Genomic DNA, 19,563 nt, shown 5'->3' with positions numbered 1-19,563 from the left:
TTTGTTGATGGTTTTGGAACTCCTGCCAGTTGTGGGAAGAGGGGATGGTGTAACGGAGATCAGAATTCTGGATATATGAATCCTCTATGTCAGGGGTGGCCAAACTGCTTTCCAGATATCCATGTACTACAGTTATTATGAGCCCCTTCTCTGACATATATCCTTCCTTTTGGTTATATAACTATTATCTGTGAGGCATTTGGGAGCTTCTTTGCAGAGAAAATCTTATTGCTCTACCAGGACTTTCCCACCGATCTGGAAGCCTGTTGGGAGTCTCAAGGTCCAGCTTTGGACCACTTCAGTCCATTCTCCCTAGCTGATGTGGATAGATCTCTGACATATGTTCAGCCCACCATTTGCTCCCTGGACTCATGTCCCTCTTGGCTGGTGAAAATCACCAACGAGAGAATCCAGGCCTAACTCCAGGATATTATCAAACTCCCCTGTGCTTGGGGTCCTCCTGGTGAAGCTGAAGTGGTGAGGCTGCTTTTGAAAACAAACAACGCTGGATAATGCTGACCCAGCCAACTACTGCCTGGTATCACATCTGCCATACCTGGAAAAGGTAGTTGAGTGACTGGTTGCAGAACAACTACAGAGCTTTCTGGAAGAAACATCAGCTCTTGACCCTTTCCAGTCCTGCTTCAGACTTAATCCCAGGGTGATTAAGCTAAACAGGATTTAGCTAAACAGGAGCTAAACAGGGCCTGGGAGAAAGAGTTGTTTTTCCACCAGGCCTATGATTGTGGCCCAAAATCCGCTAATGAACCTAACCTCCCTATGTGCTCAACTATAACTCTTGCAGTGCTAAAAATTATGCTAGAATATCTGGTTTAGCAATATCTTCTTCCCCCTGCTCCTGAGCCACAAGGGATAATGTAACAGCTATTTTAATTATTTATTGATTTTAAATTCCTGTGTAAATAATGGGTTACTTGATCTTATACCCATAACTGACTTACTTGATTTTATGACTGTACTGTTTTCCTAATTATAAACCACCCTGAGCTTTTTGGAAGGGTGGTATAGAAATGTAATACTAAATAAAAAAATTAGTTAAACAGTAATACATTAGAATTATAATCCATCCAATCCAAATAAATAGATAAAAACAAAAATGGAAACCACCCACAGGAAGGAACAAAAGCCCATCGAGAAATTGATAGATGGAAATATAAAGATATGGATCCAATGGAGGACTCAGAGAGACCGAAGGGATTTCCATCCTTGAAACATGACATTCTCTCCTACCCTCCCACTGCAGCCCAATATTTCTGCCCAAATTCTGCTTCTGGGGAATAAAGAAATCTCTGGAACAGCAGGCTTGGAAGCCGGCTTAAAATTTTAGTGTATAATGCAATATGTCATAGACAGTGCTATGCCCTAAATCTGTATTCTTCTACTCACCCATGATAATGCTAACTGATGGAAATTATTTCTTTCATAGGACCCACAAACTCATTGAAATACGTCCCCTTAGTCACAGGCTTAGCTTCTGCCCGAAACTTGGAACATCTAGAATTAGTTCGAGTGCCCTTCCTTGGAGGTCTTATCCAGCACGTTGTAGAAGACAGCTGGAGATCTGGTATGCAGTTTCTTATTTGGGTATGAGAATAGCAAGCAGTTCTGAAAACTGAAAATTTGTTTGTAGTTGGTTCCAAAATGTTTGTCTGTTGGTATTTGAAAGTGGGTAGATTTGAATTTCTCATTTCTTCTGTTAATAATCAATATTTGAATTTTAAAATCCTGAATATTTTGCTTGGTTCATTGATGGACCTCTATATGCATTACACAGACATTGTGGTACAGGTGCAAGGTACACAATGTCAGATCTCTCCCAGTCTGTCACAAAAATTGAACTATGAATTGCTTTGCAGATAAATTGCAGGTAAATCCCTTGTGCAGAATCCTTCCTTTGGGAAAACAGAGGGCTGTGGGGAAGGGGTTTAATAGTGTGTGAAAGTATGCTGCTTTTTCCTACGGTACAGTAAGAGCCTCTTTATCAAGCAAGAGGTGTGTAATAAAGCTTTGTTATTAATAATACAATAACATAGCTCAGGAATGCAGCCCAGGAAGATTGCAGGCAATATTTGCTACTTTGCAATTAATCTGTTAGATAAAAACTGCATACTTCACAGTTTTAGAATATCAGTATCTTTTTCTTTTTTTTACTGCATGTACACAGCTCAGGAACAAAATACACACAGCTGCCTTCCAGTCTGTGCGTCCCTGATGAAAAAGACACATGCTTTCATTCAAACCATATAGAGCACACACTTCTTCCAACTCTGAGGTAGATGTCTGCTCCAGAAAAAGTAATGCATTAGCACAAATCTGAGATGTTTCTATTATGACTGTCATAGTCAAGACAACCTAGCTTAAAAGGAAGTTGTTTTTTGTTGTTGTGTGGTCTGTTTTTTTAAAAGCACTTACAGTTCTTAATACTGCGTAGTAAATGTTATTATTTCTCTTTCCTGTTAAACTAGGGGGCTTCAGAAATTTGCACACAATAGTTATGGGAGCTTGCAAGAATGCTTTGGAAGTGGACCTTGGCTACCTCATCATAACTGCTGCACGAAGGTACTTGTATTATGTCACCCGTCTTCTCTTCTGTTTTCTTTGCCAGTGAATCCCCTTTAGGTCAGTAAAGTCTGCATTCCAGACTGCATTAAGGAAGCCTTAAGCTTCATACGAAGAGTAATGGCTTTCAAGCTCTGCTTATAATGATGACACAGATGCTTTCTTCGGGGACACCCCTGGAACGTACAAAACACATACAATAATAACTTTCTCAAAGAGTACTGTTGAATTGTCTGTAATTTCCAAAGATAGGTGACTGCAGTACATTGCCTCATAAGTGGGCCAGGTGTCTGCTCCTTAGGCTCCAAGTGAAGAATCTTAAGAAAGTGCTTTTGCTATTCCCTGAAGAACATGAGAACTCTGCTGGAACAGACCAATGGTCCATCTAGTCCAGCATCTCATCTCACAATGTCTCATTTGGACCAAAGGTTCTGATATTATATATATTCTCTGTATGGAAGGTATGGTTGTTTTTTTTCATTGTTTCCCTACTTTTCAGGTTGCATGAAGTACGTATCCAGCCTTCCCTAACCAAAGACGGTGTATTCTCTGCATTAAAAATGGCAGAATTGGAGTTTCCACAGTTTGAAACCCTTCATCTGGGATATGTTGATGAGTTTTTGCTGCAGTGTATGAAAATCTTTCATTTCCTTTTGCACTTCTGATCTGCTGATGTGAAATTGGTTTGGATTTTAACTATTTATCTTAAGGATAAGCAGAGTCAGGATAAACAAATTCCCTTCTGTAGTTACCCTTGGATTCCGTTCTGATATTTTCCCATTCCATTCCCTGTCTTTTATTTTGTATTCAGTAGTGCTGTGCAGTCCTCATTTCTGTGTTATCAATGAAGACTGAGGACACTGGGAGGGAGCCTATAACTGGGAAATCTAGAAGAAAACACCTCTAAGTCTTTACTAAGTCTTTCATTTAAACATGTCTGCATTCTCTGAGTATATGGATTATCTTATGTGACTATATAAAGACTGAAAATAAGAACAGAGTGGAGATTTCACACTGTATAACTTCTTTCCAAAGGACAACTGATGGATGGGGAAATCTTTTATCTGCTTGTGCATGTTTATTTTAAAATCACATTAGAGAATATATGTATCTACCTTGTGCCCTGTGTACAAGCAAACAAAAACTCTCCAAGGGCCGCCCATGTGGCTGAGATCAGTGGACCTTTGTAAAGTTCAAAGTGTGCCTTTCCCTCATTTTCAGAATTGCAGGGTCACAGAATTGCATGCCACCTATGCATGCCAATATATGCACACTTTGCTTGCTTGGACACTAGGTGTAAATTTGCTACTTTGCAATTAATAAGTGATATGTGAAGTTCCAATAGATTAGCTACCTTTTCAGGAAGCAGCTGGGGCAGGAACTGTCATCCAATGTGACATTTTGTAGGAAGTTAGCTGTCACCATCAATTCCTCTGTATTGTCTCTGGCTCTTATTGCTGTATGACTTATCTTTCCCCCAAAAAAGGACTGTAAGCCAGCAGGGAGGAAGGTACCATCTCACGCACCTGTATTTTCTCAACCTAGGAAACAGTGAAGCCTGGTGGCTGCTGCTAGTTTTGGGGCTGGTATGCCCTGTATCCTAGAGTGCTGTGGCATTGCCTGTTCCACTCTGGGAGTGGGGGAAGGGGCAGCACGAGTATTTTGAACTTGGCAGGTTGCTTAAAGGCTTCACCCAACAAGCTGGCAAATTATGCATGTGTCCCAAAGCTTGGGAGATGTTTCACATCAGTGCCTAAGAGGTAAGGTTGGCTGGAATGCTATGACATCCCCACGCCCCCTCCTTCACATTTTCAAATCTGCAGCACATTGTTCCTGCCCCTCTTAGAGATGGGGAACAGTTCAGCTTGAGGGCCACAGGATCAGGTACAGCAAGTTCCCTATAAAGCCAGGGAGGGCTTGAAAACATGAGAGAGGACCTGATTAAATATATGAAACTGTCTTATCGGACCTTTAATCCTTCATGGTCAGTATTGCCTACTCAGGTTAGAAGGATTTCTCCAGGGTCTCAAGCAGCTTTTTAACTTTAACTAGGAGTTCACCCCCCCCCCCACCGTGTCCATTCGTGCTCCTCTTTATATTGTCCCTTCTCCCACCACTTCATAGAAATGTAGGAGCAAGCCGGATCATGCATGTGGAGCCTTTCACTGACTCATCTGGGGTAGTGGAAGCATGGGGAAATTTGGGAGGACTATTAATTTGCGAGGTCACAGATAAAGGCTCAGTTGGATGTGAGCTTCTGACCTTCTGAAGCATCTCATTGTTTTTCTTTAAAGGTTCATGCCACCTGTCTTGGGTCCAATTATTTTCAGCAAGTTAACCACAGTTTTAAAGTAACATAATTGTAGCCAGACTCAATTTATCTTGAAGCAATAGGAGCCCATTGCTATACTCTCTGTTTTTTCTGTATTTAGGTAAAATGATCAATGCAGATCTCGTGAAGTATGGTTTAGCTGATGTGGTTGAAAATCCAGGAATAATCACTGACATTGGAATGAAAGCGGTGAATGAAGTATTTTCTTCCATTAAGTACCTTGTCATATATAACTGTCCACATCTACATAACCCAAGTAGTTGGATCACAGGTATTACCCCCATAAAAATGCAGCAACATATCAGTTCATAGTAGTTCTTCATGTGATTGTGATCAGTTGTCATTGCAGTCCTTTAGGAAGACACTTTCCATATCAGTATGTTCCCATTAATAATGTGTATGGTCCTCCAAAGTGAAAGTAGTTAATTTTTGTGTTGGAAGTACATAGTTACCTGAAGATGTTTTCCCTAGTTAGGTTTGAGCCTCTATGGCTGTGCTTAAATATGTAATTTTAAGCTGCGTTCAGGAATGTATGGGTGCATTAGAGTAACAGAAAATACAGGTGTTGGGTTTTTAAAAAAAAACAGTAATAATGGAGAAACGCTTTGAAGTGGTATGGGAATGCTGTCGACTTACTTGTATTTGGAAGGAATTGTTGGGAAATACAATAAATCCTGCGGTAAGCCCATTTATCTGTTTTTTCTGTAGATCACTCAAGATGGACTCGATTGTTTGATCTCACCTTAGTAAGGTGTCATGCAATAAAATTAGACTCTTTCAGTCAGTTTATTGAGTTACTGCCAAGCCTGGAGTTTATCTCTCTGGACCAGATGTTCCGGGAACCTCCCAAGGTCAGGGTTGTTGTTACTTTAATAATATGAAAAGGCCTGTTCTGTCATGTACTGTTAAAAATTCTAATTAATAGTGTTTTAGCTGACTGGCTTTAAACAAATTAAAATAGTCAAGTAACTATCTTGGGAACACAGTAATTTCTGAAAATGGAAACGTGTGTGTTCCAGTTAATTATAACAGTTCTAAGGCAAGCTTTATACCGCTTATCGGAAAATTGAATACATTGTTGCAAGGCTAGAATTCTCATTGCCTTTAGATGTCACTCTGGCTCTACACATGATCTTAGTTTTGCTTAAGAAGATATTATGCCAAGGTCTCCCATCATGTATTAAAATTGAACTGCACCAACAATGAGCAATGCTCACAAACTAGATTGCATATTTCTGTACATATCTGCTGTAATCAGCTCTCACACTCCACAAATCTGTCTGCATTTTCCTACCTAAGTGCTTTGAAATTACTGTTTGAAGCCAAGAGGGAGGGAAGGTAATATGATAATGCATTTGGGGAGCCTGCACTTGGAGGGCTTCTTTACTTCGGTGGGAATATGTAGCTCTGAGGAATGCTGTTTCCTCTTTAGGGGAGGCATCTCTGCCATTATGACATCAGAAGATGCAACTGTTAAGAGCTCTGTGCCTAATTCTCAGGTTAAGAGCTGAAGGACAAGAGCCCATTGGCTTGTGCCTCTAGTCATTGCCAGGCCTTCTTCTCTGTGCAGAGACAAAGAGGAAAAACTCAGTGAGATGTTATTTAGCTGCTGCTAACTAGCAGAATCTAGCAGCACAGTTAATATTGAGAAAAGTGATTGTTTCCCTGAACCCTATATTGTCACATAGAGGAGAAGAATTCAAGAGGATGGGGATGAGAAGAGGTGTTATAGAAACCTAAAGAAAGGAAGTCAAGGCACAGCAAGTGGGGGGCGGGGGGGTTGGGGTTGGTATTCTCCCAGAATCTCTTTCACTCAGCTGCAAATCTTCATGACGACATTCCTATATACATGTCCTCCGTTTGGTAGTCATATCAGCTAGTCTGGATGTATACTGTGGATATATAATTTATGAACCCATGTTGTGTTTCTAATGATAATGGCTGGATAACAGCTCCCTGATCTTGGCTGTAGAGTGCCTCCTGACATTGATCTAATACTAAATAGAAATTCAGCTTTTGTATAGCTGAAGACATTGTTCAGCTGGCTTGTATGTTTCATCTCTCTGAACTGCCTTATCAGGCTGGATTTGTGCCGTGGGTCAGTGGTCCCCAACCTTTTTATCACTGGGGACTGGTCAACGCTTGACAATTTTACTGAGGCCGGGGGGGGGTAGTCTTTTGCCGAGGGATGTTGCCACCGGCTGAGCCCCTGTTCCACTTGATTTCCCGTTGGCGCCCCTGACTTCCCGCCGCCCGCTGGAGGGTGCTGCCAGCAGCAGCTGCGCAGTGCCAGGCAGAGGGGAAGCCCCAGCCATGGCGGCCGCTGGAGAGCACCAAAGGTGAGCCAGCAGCAGAGTGGCAGGGCAGCTCCCAAGGCAGCAGCCAGGGAGGAGGACGATGAGGAGCCGCAGCCTGGTACCAACTGATCCACGTTCCGGGACCGGTCCCCGGACCACTGCTCTAAGTCAGGAGCTTCGTAATAGCTATGGAGAGATGGCTCACTTAGAGCTCAGGCATTGCAATTGTAATAACAGCAGCACACGTCAATGTGGGATCGCCTACCCTGCAGGTCTCTCTGTACAAGAAACAATTGGATTGAAGCCAACTCCCTCCTGTAGTGGATGATTTAGCAGAAGGGAGGCCCTGGATCCAGACCCTTGTGATGTCTTTAAAATGAAGTAGTACTGTGTGGTTGTTTTGTTTTGGGACTCTGTGCAGGTTGACATTGGTCTTTGGCTTGCATTTCAGGGATGTGCTCGGGTAGGTCTGAGTGCTGGCACAGGCATCGGCGTTTCCTCCGCTTTGGTCAGCAATCAGAACTCCAACAATGAAAATGACAACAACAACAACCATCAGAATAATAATGCAAACATACATCATAACAACCACCAGCGGCCGAATGACCAGAATGAGGAGAATGAGCTGCTGCAGGAGGAACAGGCAGAAGAGCAGCAAATTGCAGCTGAGGGTAAATAATCTTTGAAAGGCTTTGCTGTTTTTCATTGCTCCTTAGCAGTTATTGATGGTGTGTATTTAATACCACAGACTGTCAATGCACGACTTGAGAGCTGTAAGTTTTTTTAATTGTTGTGATGTCAAGAGGAAAAAATTGTAAAATTCACAGTCACATCTCTAAAATGTCTCATATCACATTTCTAATATGTGCATAGCCTTACACACCATTCTGGCAGCATTGCGGGTTTCCAGGGCACAGCAATACTGTTTTAAACAAGTTTGTCATCTTTTATTTCTGCTTAATAATAATGCCAGCAAAACTTAATGCTGCCTTCAGCACAGTAAACATCATACATTTTCTATAGCTAGAAAGTGGACACCCATTAATATTCTAGTGCCTCCATGAAGATTCTTTTCCTGCTTTTCATTTAATGGCCATGCTTTATGTCCTGAGAAATCCCCCATAGATGCCCTTATAATGCAGAGCCATCAAAAGTTAGAGCTAGATCTTCCAGATTCCTCAAGAGCCTACTTTTAAGTGTTTTCCTGGACACAGACAGACGTTCTTCCCAAAGTTGAGTCTCGCTAAGTTCACCATGCAGTTATATGTGAGTTGCTTCTGCTGACTCATGCTTCTTGTCTGAGTGGTTCTTATCTCCCTTTACAGCACTGAATGAAATGGAGGAGGTGGCACAGGAAGATGGAGTGGCTCTGGCAGAAAGCCACAGTGAATCCTCTGCAACAAATCAGGCACTTCTTCCCATGGAGGTTGATGAGGAACAAGCAGGTAACACACGTCATGATCCCCCCCTTCCTCCTGCAGTTTTCATTTGATCAAAGAACCATTCTGCTATGGTATGCAGCAGTAGATTTTATTTGGTGGAATGCAAAGTATTAAGAGCATTGAAATAACTTCATTGGCATTCATGGCTGAACCGTAAGCAGTATTGAATGCTCATTGCAGCTATTCAGAGGAGGGATGGGCATGGATTCCAGAAATCTGGTTTAGTTCAGGGCTTGTGGCAGTCCCTGAACCATGCCCCAAATTTGGACAAAAACCCCTGAATCGGTGAATTCAGATCCCCCTTTCTCCTGGCCCCAACGAGCCACAGATGGGATGGGGGGTGTTACCTGGGAAGACTTAAATCACTAGTAGCCATTTCAACCTAACAAGGGCAAGTATGATGAAGGTGTTCCACCAGACCTATGGCTGAGGCCAGAGATAATATCAAGAATATATTGGCCTCCTTGCTTAAGAATCCACCCTCTAGAATTTTATATCTCCCCCCCACCAACACCACACACACACACACACACACACACACACACACAATTCAGTTCATCTTAGCCAGGTATAACCTTGTGAGGAGGAGGCAGTCTGTAGCTTTTTAAATCTGGTAAAGATGGGTTCATAGATGGCATCTGACACCCTTAAGGTTAACCAAAATTCATAATAATCATAACACCTAATGTTGGCACTGTGGTGAGAAGAAGGCAGACCTCTTTCACATGTGGTGGAAATGTGATCATGCTTATGATTTCTGGGTGCAAATAGTTCAGATAATGACAGCTGGCCTAGAGATAGAAATTCCATGTAGCCCAGAGACAATGTTATTAAATTCTATTCCTACTATTTTGGGTGAATAGTACAGCTGGCAGACTAGTATATGCTAGATAATGGAAGGAGAATATCACTCCTAAAATCCAAGATTGGCTATTGAAAATACGGGAAATGTATACTTTAGTTAAATTACCCTATTTGCTGGCGTATAAGACTACTTCCCCCCCCCCCTGAGAAACATGCCTCCAAGTGGGGGGGGGTCGTCCTATACGCCGGGTGCACTTCTGTTGGGATAGACATAGCTGCCCGTAGTGGCCTCCTGATGCCCGCCCACCTCATTCTACATACCATCCAGTATTGCGCGTTATCCAGTGCGACCACGGCGGTTCATCAGTGCGGCTGCGGTGAACATCAGCAGCGAGACTGGTGCCAGCCTTTTTGGCGTGACCAGCTTGTTCTGCTCAGCGGGAAGCAGCGGCGCTCTGGCAGAGGTCTACGCAGAGGTCGCACATGCGCACTAGTGCCGGTCACAGGGAGATGCAGGGGTGAGCCGGAGGCGCTGCAGTCACACTGTGGCCGTACAATGGTGACAAGCTCTATATTTTAAGTGGAAATGTTGGGGGATCATCTTATACACCCAGTTGTCTTATATGCCGGCAATTACGGTAACTGCACACCATAACAATAGAGATATAGAGAACCTGGATTCTATCTAGTCTAAAGCAATACAAAAAGTGTCAATGATAATATTTTAGGAAATAGTTCTAGGATTTTTTAATTATTATATCAGAGTCCTGTATTGTGTACTTTTATCATTTTTCACATATAACATCCCCTTTTATTATTATTTTAAAAATAAATTTTAATTTTACAACTTTTATTTGGGGAAAGGCTGAGGGACTTAGGAATGTTGAACCTGGAGAAGAGGAGGTTGAGAGGGGACATGATAGCCCTCTTTAAGTATTTGAAAGGTTGTCACTTGGAGGAGGGCAGGGAAAGCAGCAGAGGATAGGACTCACAGTAATGGCTTTAAACTTCATGTACAATTATACTGGCTAAATACTGGGAAGGGGGGGCGGGAATTCACAGAGCAATTCAGCAGTGGAATTGGCTGCCTAAGGAGGTGGTGAGCTCCCCCTCACTGGCAGGCTTCAAACAGTGGTTGGACAGATACTTACCTTGGATGCTTTAGGCTGATCCTGCATTAAGCAGTGGGTTGGACTAGATGGTTTATATGGGCCCTTCCAACTCTGATTCTGTGATAAGTGTGGGAGTTTAAGAGTTCAGTTTAAGATGTAAATGTCCATAGGAGAATATCTGTGGCCATTACAGAAGAGCCAGTGTGGTGTAGTGGTTAGATTGTTGGACTAAGATCTGGGATGTCGATTTTAAATCCCTCCTTTGCCATGGAAGTTCACTGGGTGGACCTTGGGCCAGTCACACTCAGCCTAATTTATCTCACAGGGTTCTTTATGAGAATAAAATGAAGGTGGGGAGAATGATGTAACCCACTTTGGCAAGAAAGTTAATTTTAGGAAAAAGCATTAATACTCAAAGTTTTGTTGCTTTATGTTCTTCCATGTTGTGCTTTACTAGAATGCTAAAGCTGATTGACCTGAAGGGGGAAAAATTGGGAAGCTTGAACCAGTTTAAGGCATTACATGGTCTACAATGGTCTACCAACAGCAAATTGTTCAGAAGCCAGCTGGGTCTGGACCCATGCTTAGAATCCAAAGAAAAGGGAATAAGCTGCTTAGGCAAGGCAAATCTCACACCAATGTCTCTGGCAAGAAAACTGACCTGTGGGTGGAACTCTTTTGCAGGGCCCAGTGGCCTTCAGCCTAATGTAAAGCTAGCACCCATTACCGTTCACGACTCAGATAGTGAAGATGAAGATGAAAACATGGCGACCTCAAGATCCTACATTACAAACAGCATTGCACAAAGTTATTCAGACGGAGAAGAGAGAATTAGAGATCCTGTAGAAATCCGGGAGCCTTCAGGTGAGAGATTCATGACTGTAGTGAAATTAGGCCTTTTTGAGCCATGAGCATGTGATCCATGGAAGGGAGCTAACTATCAGATGTAAGTAGGTTTACCCTGTCTCTTTCATATAATTGGCATTTATATAGAAAGACTGGATTCGGCTTTTGTAATTGATTAAAAGTCCAGCCTTAATGGAATCTTTTGGTTTTGTTAAATGCATTTTTATCTCCTTCCTACTATGTAAGAAGAGAATACCATCAGCCCTAGATCTTCTGGAAACCTATCTAGTTCTCACAGAATCCTCTTCCTTCATGCTCTTCTGTGAACTGACCATTGTCAGGAATGGCAGCAGAGTACAGTGTGTATATGTTCTTTAGTAACACTCATAAATTAGTTTGTGTGTGTACAGAGAAGTTTTATACCAATACTAGTGGCAAAGCCCATCGTACCCCAGACTACATCGGGTGCTAGGATGGGGGGGGGGGAAGGGAGAAAGGGAGACTCTCCCCATTCCCCCCCCCCTCACACTTTTGAGGGTACATGGAAGAGTGCCCCAAGCCTGGCCAGGAACCTATGGGGCCCTTGAGCAGCCTTTGCCCCTCCCCCACTGCAGCAGAAAATGGAGAGCCTGGTGGAGCCTGGTTCGGCATGCAGAGTGCTAGGGATCCTGGGGCTGGGAGGAGGCCTTGGGCCACAGGGAGGTGGGTGGCCTTGCATTGAAAAGCCCAGGGCGTTCCCCCCCCCCCCGTCTGTGTATATCAGAGACAAACAGCCTTTAAAAAATCTGTTTGCTCTCAACTATTCCAGGAAATATCCTGGGTTAATAGTATTCATATCCAATAAACTAGGGTTGATACACTTGAGCAGGATGTTATTTGACCAGTTAGTTGCTGTAGGAGACTGCTAGCTATATAAACCAATGTGATCTACCGAAGCTGGCTGATATTTTAACAGTTTCTATTTCAGGACAGTGCAAGTCTGCGGAACGGGAAAGAACTTTTCACATTATCTCATAGCGTTCTTACCGTTTATCCAGTTTCATTTTTGTTGCAGTGAGTGGCAAGGGTAAAGCTCCCCTGCGGAAGAGATGCAATGCTAGCCGGGTGAAGCTGTTTCTTTCGGAGGAGAGCAGCTGCGAAAAGGGCTGTCAAGTCACAAGCGAGCAGATTAAGGCAGACATGAAAGCAGCCAGCGATGTGACAACCGAGAGGAATAAAAACAAAGATGGTTACCCTGGCTGCGGTGGTGGCACAGAACCCCCGGGGACTTTGGCCACTATTGCTTCTCAAAGCCCTGATGACACAAGGACAGCTACTAATTCCAGTGAAGCCCCTGCTGCAGAGGATCCTGGGAAGTGCCTCTGCAGAAGTGAAGGCTCCAATGAGAATGACAGTGAAGAGAGTTCTTTCTGCTCCAGATGCTCCTGCTATATGTCCCAGGGCCAGCAAAGGACTAATGGGGTGTCTGAGGATGAATGCCCATCTACCAGCAGCACGTGTGGCATGAATGGACCAAATGTGGGAAGGGCGGAATTCTCACTGCGAACATTACCAACCTGTGGTTCTTCAGGGGAGACTAGCAATGAGAGGACTAGTGAGAGACTGTCTGGGTCTGCTAATGAGCAGCAAAACGTTACCTCTGAGCAGCAAGGCAGGTCTGAAATGGAGTATAATGAAGACTACCCCCGCAGGCCAGTAACAAGAGCCAGAAGCAAGCTTTCCCACGTGCCCCTTGTTTCTCAATCAGGTTTGATTGCTTTGGCATAAGCTTCATTACATACATGTAGAGTATTTATCAGAGGAGGAGATGAAACATGGAACAAACATGGGAATGTCACTGTGTAGAAGGGATAGGCTATTGTCAGCAGACAGGCATTTTCCTCACTACTATTAATGGAAGTAGAAGAATAATTGATTAATGGAAGAGGCGACAGAAGAGCTGTTCTTTTTTCTTTCCTTTTGTAATATTTTCAAATGCATCTCCAACTTCTACATTAACAATCATTAAGCCAGCATGGTGCTGTGGTTAAGACTCTAAACTGGAGAACCAGCTCTGATTCCCCGCTCCTCAACTTGCAGCCAGTTGTATGACCTTGGGCTAGTCACAGTTCTCTTAGAGGTATTCTCGCAGAGCGATTCTCTTAGAGCTGTCTCAGCCTCACCTAGTTCAGAGTGACTCCTGTGGGGAGAGGAAGGGAAAGGCATTTGTAAGCCACTTTGGGTAGTGAAAAGTGGGGCATAAAAGACCAGCTCTTCTGTGTAAGTCCTCAGGCCCTTAGGAGTAGCTTTTAGGGTTGGGGACACCGGTGCTTCAAGCAGGGAAGGAGACAGAGAAAAAAGAGACTTTCCACAGGCAGAACTGCGCTTGGGGATCCAACAAATTAGGAAAGTACAGTGACTTCTTCCTTCAGTAATTTCCATTCACAAATCATCTTGGCTTCATTGTTGTGAGAAGACAGGTGTTATAACAATCCTCCCTTTTGTCTCCAGAACTCCCGTATGTGTCACTTTCCTGTAAATGTCTGGGGAAATCTGATGTTAATCTGTGAACAACAGCATGCTCCTCTTGTCCTATTGACAGAGTACTTGTACTTCACATTTAATAGATTCCGCAGAGCTGACTTTCATAATTCTGGCTTAGCAAAGCAAACTTGGCTTATGTTTACATGGCGTTTGATCAGAGGATTATTGAGTTGGAAGGAACTCTAAAAATTCTTCATGCTTGCAGTACACAAAAGCCACTGGCTTGTTACGCTTTTGTCATAAGTTCACATTTGGAACACTGGGGATGGCTGAAGGAGAAGGGTGTCATTGTGTTGACAGGTAGTCCACATGCCTTCCTCTGAGCTCCAGTCTAGCAATGCATGACTGGATGCATGTGCAGAACTGTAGAATGTGGGTCTGTTTCCACCACCTGATAAGTCAAGTCTTTTTCTATTTTGCATCAAGTTCTGCATCATATGATTGAGTGTACATCAGTTATTAGGAGTCTTCTGTTCATCATCAACACACAAAACTAATGTGATAGTGTGCAGTACTTAAGCAAGTATTTTGTTCTTTATTATGTTAGCTTGCTGTGTGTTTATATTTTGACTACTTTTCAGTTCTCTGCAATGGTATAAAGATTTTGAGATGGGGCAAGACTAGAAGTGTAATGCATCATTGTTGCTTGTTGTACTATGTTACGCGACGTCTTTTGAACGGGCTTCGTTATGAATATTAGGCTTCATATTTACCTCCTAGCTAAATATATCTAGAATTGAATATGGTAGGAAGGAGAACACCACAGTCAATCTGCAGTGTTCACCTGGCATGGTGTAAAGGTAAAGGTATCCCCTGTGCAAGCACCGAGTCATGTCTGACCCTTGGGGTGACGCCCTCTAGCATTTTCACGGCAGACTAAATACAGGGTGGTTTGCCAGTGCCTTCCCCAGTCTTAACCGTTTACCCCCCCCCCCCGCAAACTGGGTACTCATTTTACAGACCTCGGAAGGATGGAAGGCTGAGTCAACCTTGAGCCGGCTGCTGGGATTAAACTCCCAGCCTCATGGGCAGACAGCTTCAGACAAAATTTCTGCTGCTTACCACTCTGCTTACCACTCTGCACCACAAGAGGTAATGACTGGGGAAGGGAATGGCAAACCACCCCGTATTGAATCAGCCAAGAAAATGCTAGAGGGCATCACCCCAAAGGTCAGACATGACTCAGTGCTTGCACAGGGCTTGGTGTAGATTTGTTTTTATTAAGAAGTTCCTCTGTCCTCTGAGAGCCAGCTTGGTGTAGTGGTTAGGAGCGTGGACTTCTAATCTGGCAAGCCGGGTTTGATTCCGCGCTCCCCCACATGCAACCACCTGGGTGACCTTGCAACCACCTGGGTGTCAGTGGCTGCTACATTGGCAAAGAATGTGGTAAATAGATTGCTAATTTAAAAAATACTAAAATCCACAAAACAACTTTGTAAAGTTTGGTATAGTGGTTAGGAGCGTAGTGGTTGGTGTGGTGGTTAGTAGTGCGGACTTCTAATCTGGCGAGCCGGGTTCGATTCTGCACTCCCCCACATGCAGCCAGCTGGGTGACCTCGGGCTCGCCACAGCACTGAGAAAGCTGATCGAGCAGTAATATCAGGACTCTCTCAGCCTCACCTACCTCGCAGGGTGTCTGTTGTGGGGAGAGGAAAGGGAAGGCTAATGTAAACCACTTTGAGACTCCTTTGGATAGAGAAAAGTGGCATATAAGAACCAACTCCTCCTCCTCCTCCTCTTCATCCTCTTCTTCCTCCTCCTCGTCCTCCCCCACCTGATTCTAGAAGACATTATTTTCTAAGCAGCCATTCAGGATATGCTATTGCTATTCTGTGTACAGATGACAAATTGACTTCATTCTTCTTCTTACCCCCATGCCCCACCCCAGAATCAACTAAACCAAAGCCCCGGCATGCAGTGAAACGGAAACGGACAGCAGACAAGTCCACAAGCACCAGCGATCCTGTGATTGAAGATGATCATGTCCAGGTAAGGCCTCTTTTACTTGTCAGCGTTTTGACAGACTGAATGGCTGGTTGCTACCACAAACTATTTGGTTGTGATGACTGGCTGTATTTGGGGGATGGACGCCATAAAACTCAGGGGGAGGGATCATTTCTCTGTCTACATTTTACACTTCTGACATCAGTTAAATTTGGAGGATTTCAAATGTATTTTTGTGCTATTTTTCTTTCCTGATGTATTTAATGCCTTGAAAACTTTATGTATAATGACTGAAAACACACATTACACATTTCAGTCTGTCTTGCTGGTAAGACTAATGAAAATACCAACAGGAGGGAAAGGAGAAGTTAGGTCATGGTACTTCAGAGTGTTGGATGCTCTCCATTTAGCAACTTGATTTGTGCAATTCTGTGTCATAGAACATTGCTCCATCTTTAGCATAAGAGAGAATAGTTTTTGATTATCTTTTCACAGGACCAGTTGCTGCCCATTTGTGTGTGTGTATGTGAGAAAGAGAGTAAAAGATTATTTAAAGCAGTCTTTAATAAAAAATAATAATAAACTCCCTTCTAGGTTTTGATACTGAAATCCAAAAACCTTGTTGGAATCACCTTGACAAATTGTGGCATAACGGACTTAGTGCTGAAAGACTGCCCTAAAATGATGTTTATCCATGGTACGTATGTTTGGCTGTCAAGAGTTTGACAATTTTAGTTGACTTTTTCCCCCAATTGTGGCACATCTCCTATCCCAAATAGAATCATTTGTTAGCTCCTTATTTAATTCTGTAAGCAGTAGGGCTTGGAGAAACACAGTAAGCAAATCTTCATCAGTTGACACTCTCAGTTATATAAGAAGTGGGCAGTGCCCTGTAGGCTGTTGCATTTCCACTAACTTGGAAAGACCGTCAGTTATCAGTTGCTGAACCATCCACCATTCTCTGCACCTGTGGGCTGTTTATGCTGTTGCTAGGCTATCAGAACTAGAGCTCAACAAAGTACAGCAGGCAAGTGGATAGGAATGGAAGAGCCAAGAGAGCAGCACAGACTTGAAGAGTGCTTAGAATAGGTTTGTGACAGAGTAGCTCTTTCACAGCACATTCTTAGTTTAAATTATCTACTGACTAGCAAGAAAGCCCATTGCAACCAGGAATGCAATTGGCGCTAGGACCCAGGGGACAGTGGCAGGCGCAGATCTCTCTCTCTCACAGCAGGAGCCATAGGAGGTAATCAGGGGTAGCAGGGAAGGAAGGGTCGTTTGCAGTTTGGGGCTTGTTTGCAGCTTGTCTCTGTCTCTCTTCCTCGCAAAAGGAGCCAATAACAGGTAATCGGCGGTTGTTTGCGGTTTGGCAGAGCTCTCTGTGTCTCTCAAGCATCTGAGAGCAAAGTGGCTAGCGTCCAGGGAAGGAGGGCGGGAGCTGAAGAGGGAGGGCTTTGCTGGCCGCACCTTAATTGGCCCTATTCCATCTCAGACAGCCAGGACACTCTCCACCGCCAGGACTGTTTCACAAATATTCAGAGGAACAATAGATAAAGTGTAATAAAGATAAAGTGTGTAATATAGCCACGATGTACTCTTGCCTGACTGCTAGGCAAGAGACGTTTGGAGGTGGTCTACCAATGGCTTTCACAACATCACGACTCCTTAATTCCTTGGGGGTCACCTATCCAAGGGCTTCCAAGATCTGACAGGATCAGGCTTGCCTTGGCTATCAAGTTTAAAATGCCCTAACAAAATAAGAAAATGAAAATTAAGTCAACCAATAGGGCAAGTTGCGAATGTTGCGAATGTTGATACGGGCTGACAAACCAACAGGATAACTTTAACTTTACACAGCCAGCCTATTGTTATGAGGAGGATCCGTTTTGGGTTAGGGGTATACATGTGTGGCATGTATCTATTGCTGAGGTTTTTTTTTTTTGTTTTTTTTTTGTTTGTTTGTTTCCCTATAATTTGTAGCTACCAGATGCCGCGTACTCAAGCACTTAAAAGTAGAAAATGCACCCATTGTCAACCGATTTGACTATGCACAGTGCAAAAAACTAAATATGGATCAAGTGTTGGATCAGATATTGCGGATGCCCCCAGAAAGAAACAGGATCATTTACCTTCGCCCAATGCAGCAGGTATCAAAATGTTGTTCATAAAGCTGCTTGTATTGTTCCACTTTGGCTCTCTACTTCTTAATGTCAGAGTTGCCAGCATGGAAGTTAAGGCTGATGTTCAAAGGGGCCCTCCAGCTTCATTCATTCAGAGGCTTTCTCAACCATCTTGAAGTACATGCCTGCCGAGTACCTAATTTAAGGGATTAGGTGTCTGTCTGCAGTCACACTTACTGAATCAAACAGGAACATTGCAAGCATTCTGTTACCTCACAAAATGTATCTTTGGTGTCCAAACAAATTAGGCTGGGTAGACTACTGTACTGTCACTGAAATTTAGAGGCCTTAGAATCATAGAGTTGGAAGGAACCTCCAGGGTGATCTAGTCCAACCCCCTGCACAATGCAGGAACTACCTGCCTATGCACAGTGACCTCAGTTTCATGCCAAAATGATCCCCCCCAACACCAAAAATCTCCAGAATCCAGCCTGGCCTGGAAAAAATTACTGGAGGTCCCTGGCCTGAAGGAAGCACACCTGGCCTCGACCTGGTAGAATGAGCTCCCAGGAGAGTTTAGGGCAGGGGTAGTCAAACTGTGGCCCTCCAGATGTCCATGGGCTACAATTCCCATGCTGGCAGGGGCTCATGGGAATTGTAGTCCATGGACATCTGAAGGGCCGCAGTTTGACTACCCCTGGCTTTAGGGCCTTGAGCATTCCACAGGGACTGTAAAATGTAGCTCTTCTGCCAGATCTTTGGCTAGGAATACTGAGGCTCCTCCTCAGGCTAAAGGTTACATGTATCATACCCCACCCAGGGGTGGATGACTGTGGGGGTGGGGGAATTACGCTGTGAATCTTGGTTCAAGTTGCTTTTATTGTCCTCTGGGCATTGTTATGGGACTAGGTAGGGTATGATATATTTCATGGGGATTTTCTATTGTAACCAGTCACAAGTCTCTAGAAAGTGGTGGGCTAAATATCTAATAAATGAATAAATAAATAAATAAATTCGCCTACCATCCAACAGTGGTGAGCAGCAATTCCCTAGGTGTGCAAGAAAGGGCCACAAGAGACAAACACTGGCACATCCCTTCCTGCCCACTCACTCATAACTTATATTCTGATCCTCTCTTCTGGTGTGTTTGCTACCCCTCCCAGTTTAGTGTCATCTGCAAATTTAATAAGCACCCCCTCTATTCCTTCATCCAAATGATTTGTAAATATGTTGAACAACATAGGGCCCCGGACAGATCCCCGAGGCCCTCCACTTATCAAGCCTCTCCAAGAAGATGATGAACCATTTGCAAGCACCCCTTGAGTGCAATTTGTTAACCAGTTTTTCAGTCCACGTAACAGTTATATAATCCATACTGCATTTTACCAACTTGTCAATAAGATATAGTGGAACTGCATCAAAAGCCTTACTAAAATCAAACTAAACTATATCCACAGCATTCCCCTGATCTAGCAAGATATTAACTTCATCAAAAAAGAGATAAAGTTAGTCTGACATGATTTGTTCTTGAGAACGCCATGCTGACAGTAATTACAGCCATTC

The 19,563-nt window shown here is 43.5% G+C and overlaps 1 protein-coding gene across 3 annotated transcripts in view; it reads left to right on the top strand.

The window, feature by feature from the left end:
- The window catches only part of FBXO38 (F-box protein 38), a 46,205-nt gene that overhangs the window by 16,357 nt on the left and 10,285 nt on the right, over positions 1–19,563 (top strand). For all 3 annotated transcript variants that reach the window (XM_077327112.1, XM_077327110.1, XM_077327111.1), the window contains 12 exons: positions 1,448–1,585; positions 2,487–2,580; positions 3,080–3,210; positions 5,013–5,183; positions 5,621–5,763; positions 7,661–7,880; positions 8,535–8,654; positions 11,252–11,431; positions 12,468–13,160; positions 15,825–15,925; positions 16,475–16,577; positions 17,861–18,027. In XM_077327112.1, coding sequence (XP_077183227.1) covers positions 1,448–1,585; positions 2,487–2,580; positions 3,080–3,210; positions 5,013–5,183; positions 5,621–5,763; positions 7,661–7,880; positions 8,535–8,654; positions 11,252–11,431; positions 12,468–13,160; positions 15,825–15,925; positions 16,475–16,577; positions 17,861–18,027 — 2,261 coding nt within the window. The remainder of the gene's footprint in view (positions 1–1,447; positions 1,586–2,486; positions 2,581–3,079; positions 3,211–5,012; positions 5,184–5,620; positions 5,764–7,660; positions 7,881–8,534; positions 8,655–11,251; positions 11,432–12,467; positions 13,161–15,824; positions 15,926–16,474; positions 16,578–17,860; positions 18,028–19,563) is intronic.

This window comes from Paroedura picta, chromosome 3 (genome assembly GCF_049243985.1).
Source record: "Paroedura picta isolate Pp20150507F chromosome 3, Ppicta_v3.0, whole genome shotgun sequence".
In the NCBI taxonomy this organism is placed as follows: domain Eukaryota; kingdom Metazoa; phylum Chordata; class Lepidosauria; order Squamata; family Gekkonidae; genus Paroedura; species Paroedura picta.
The sequence above is the reverse complement of the archived record's forward strand: the minus strand, read 5'-3'. Positions and strand labels throughout refer to the sequence as shown.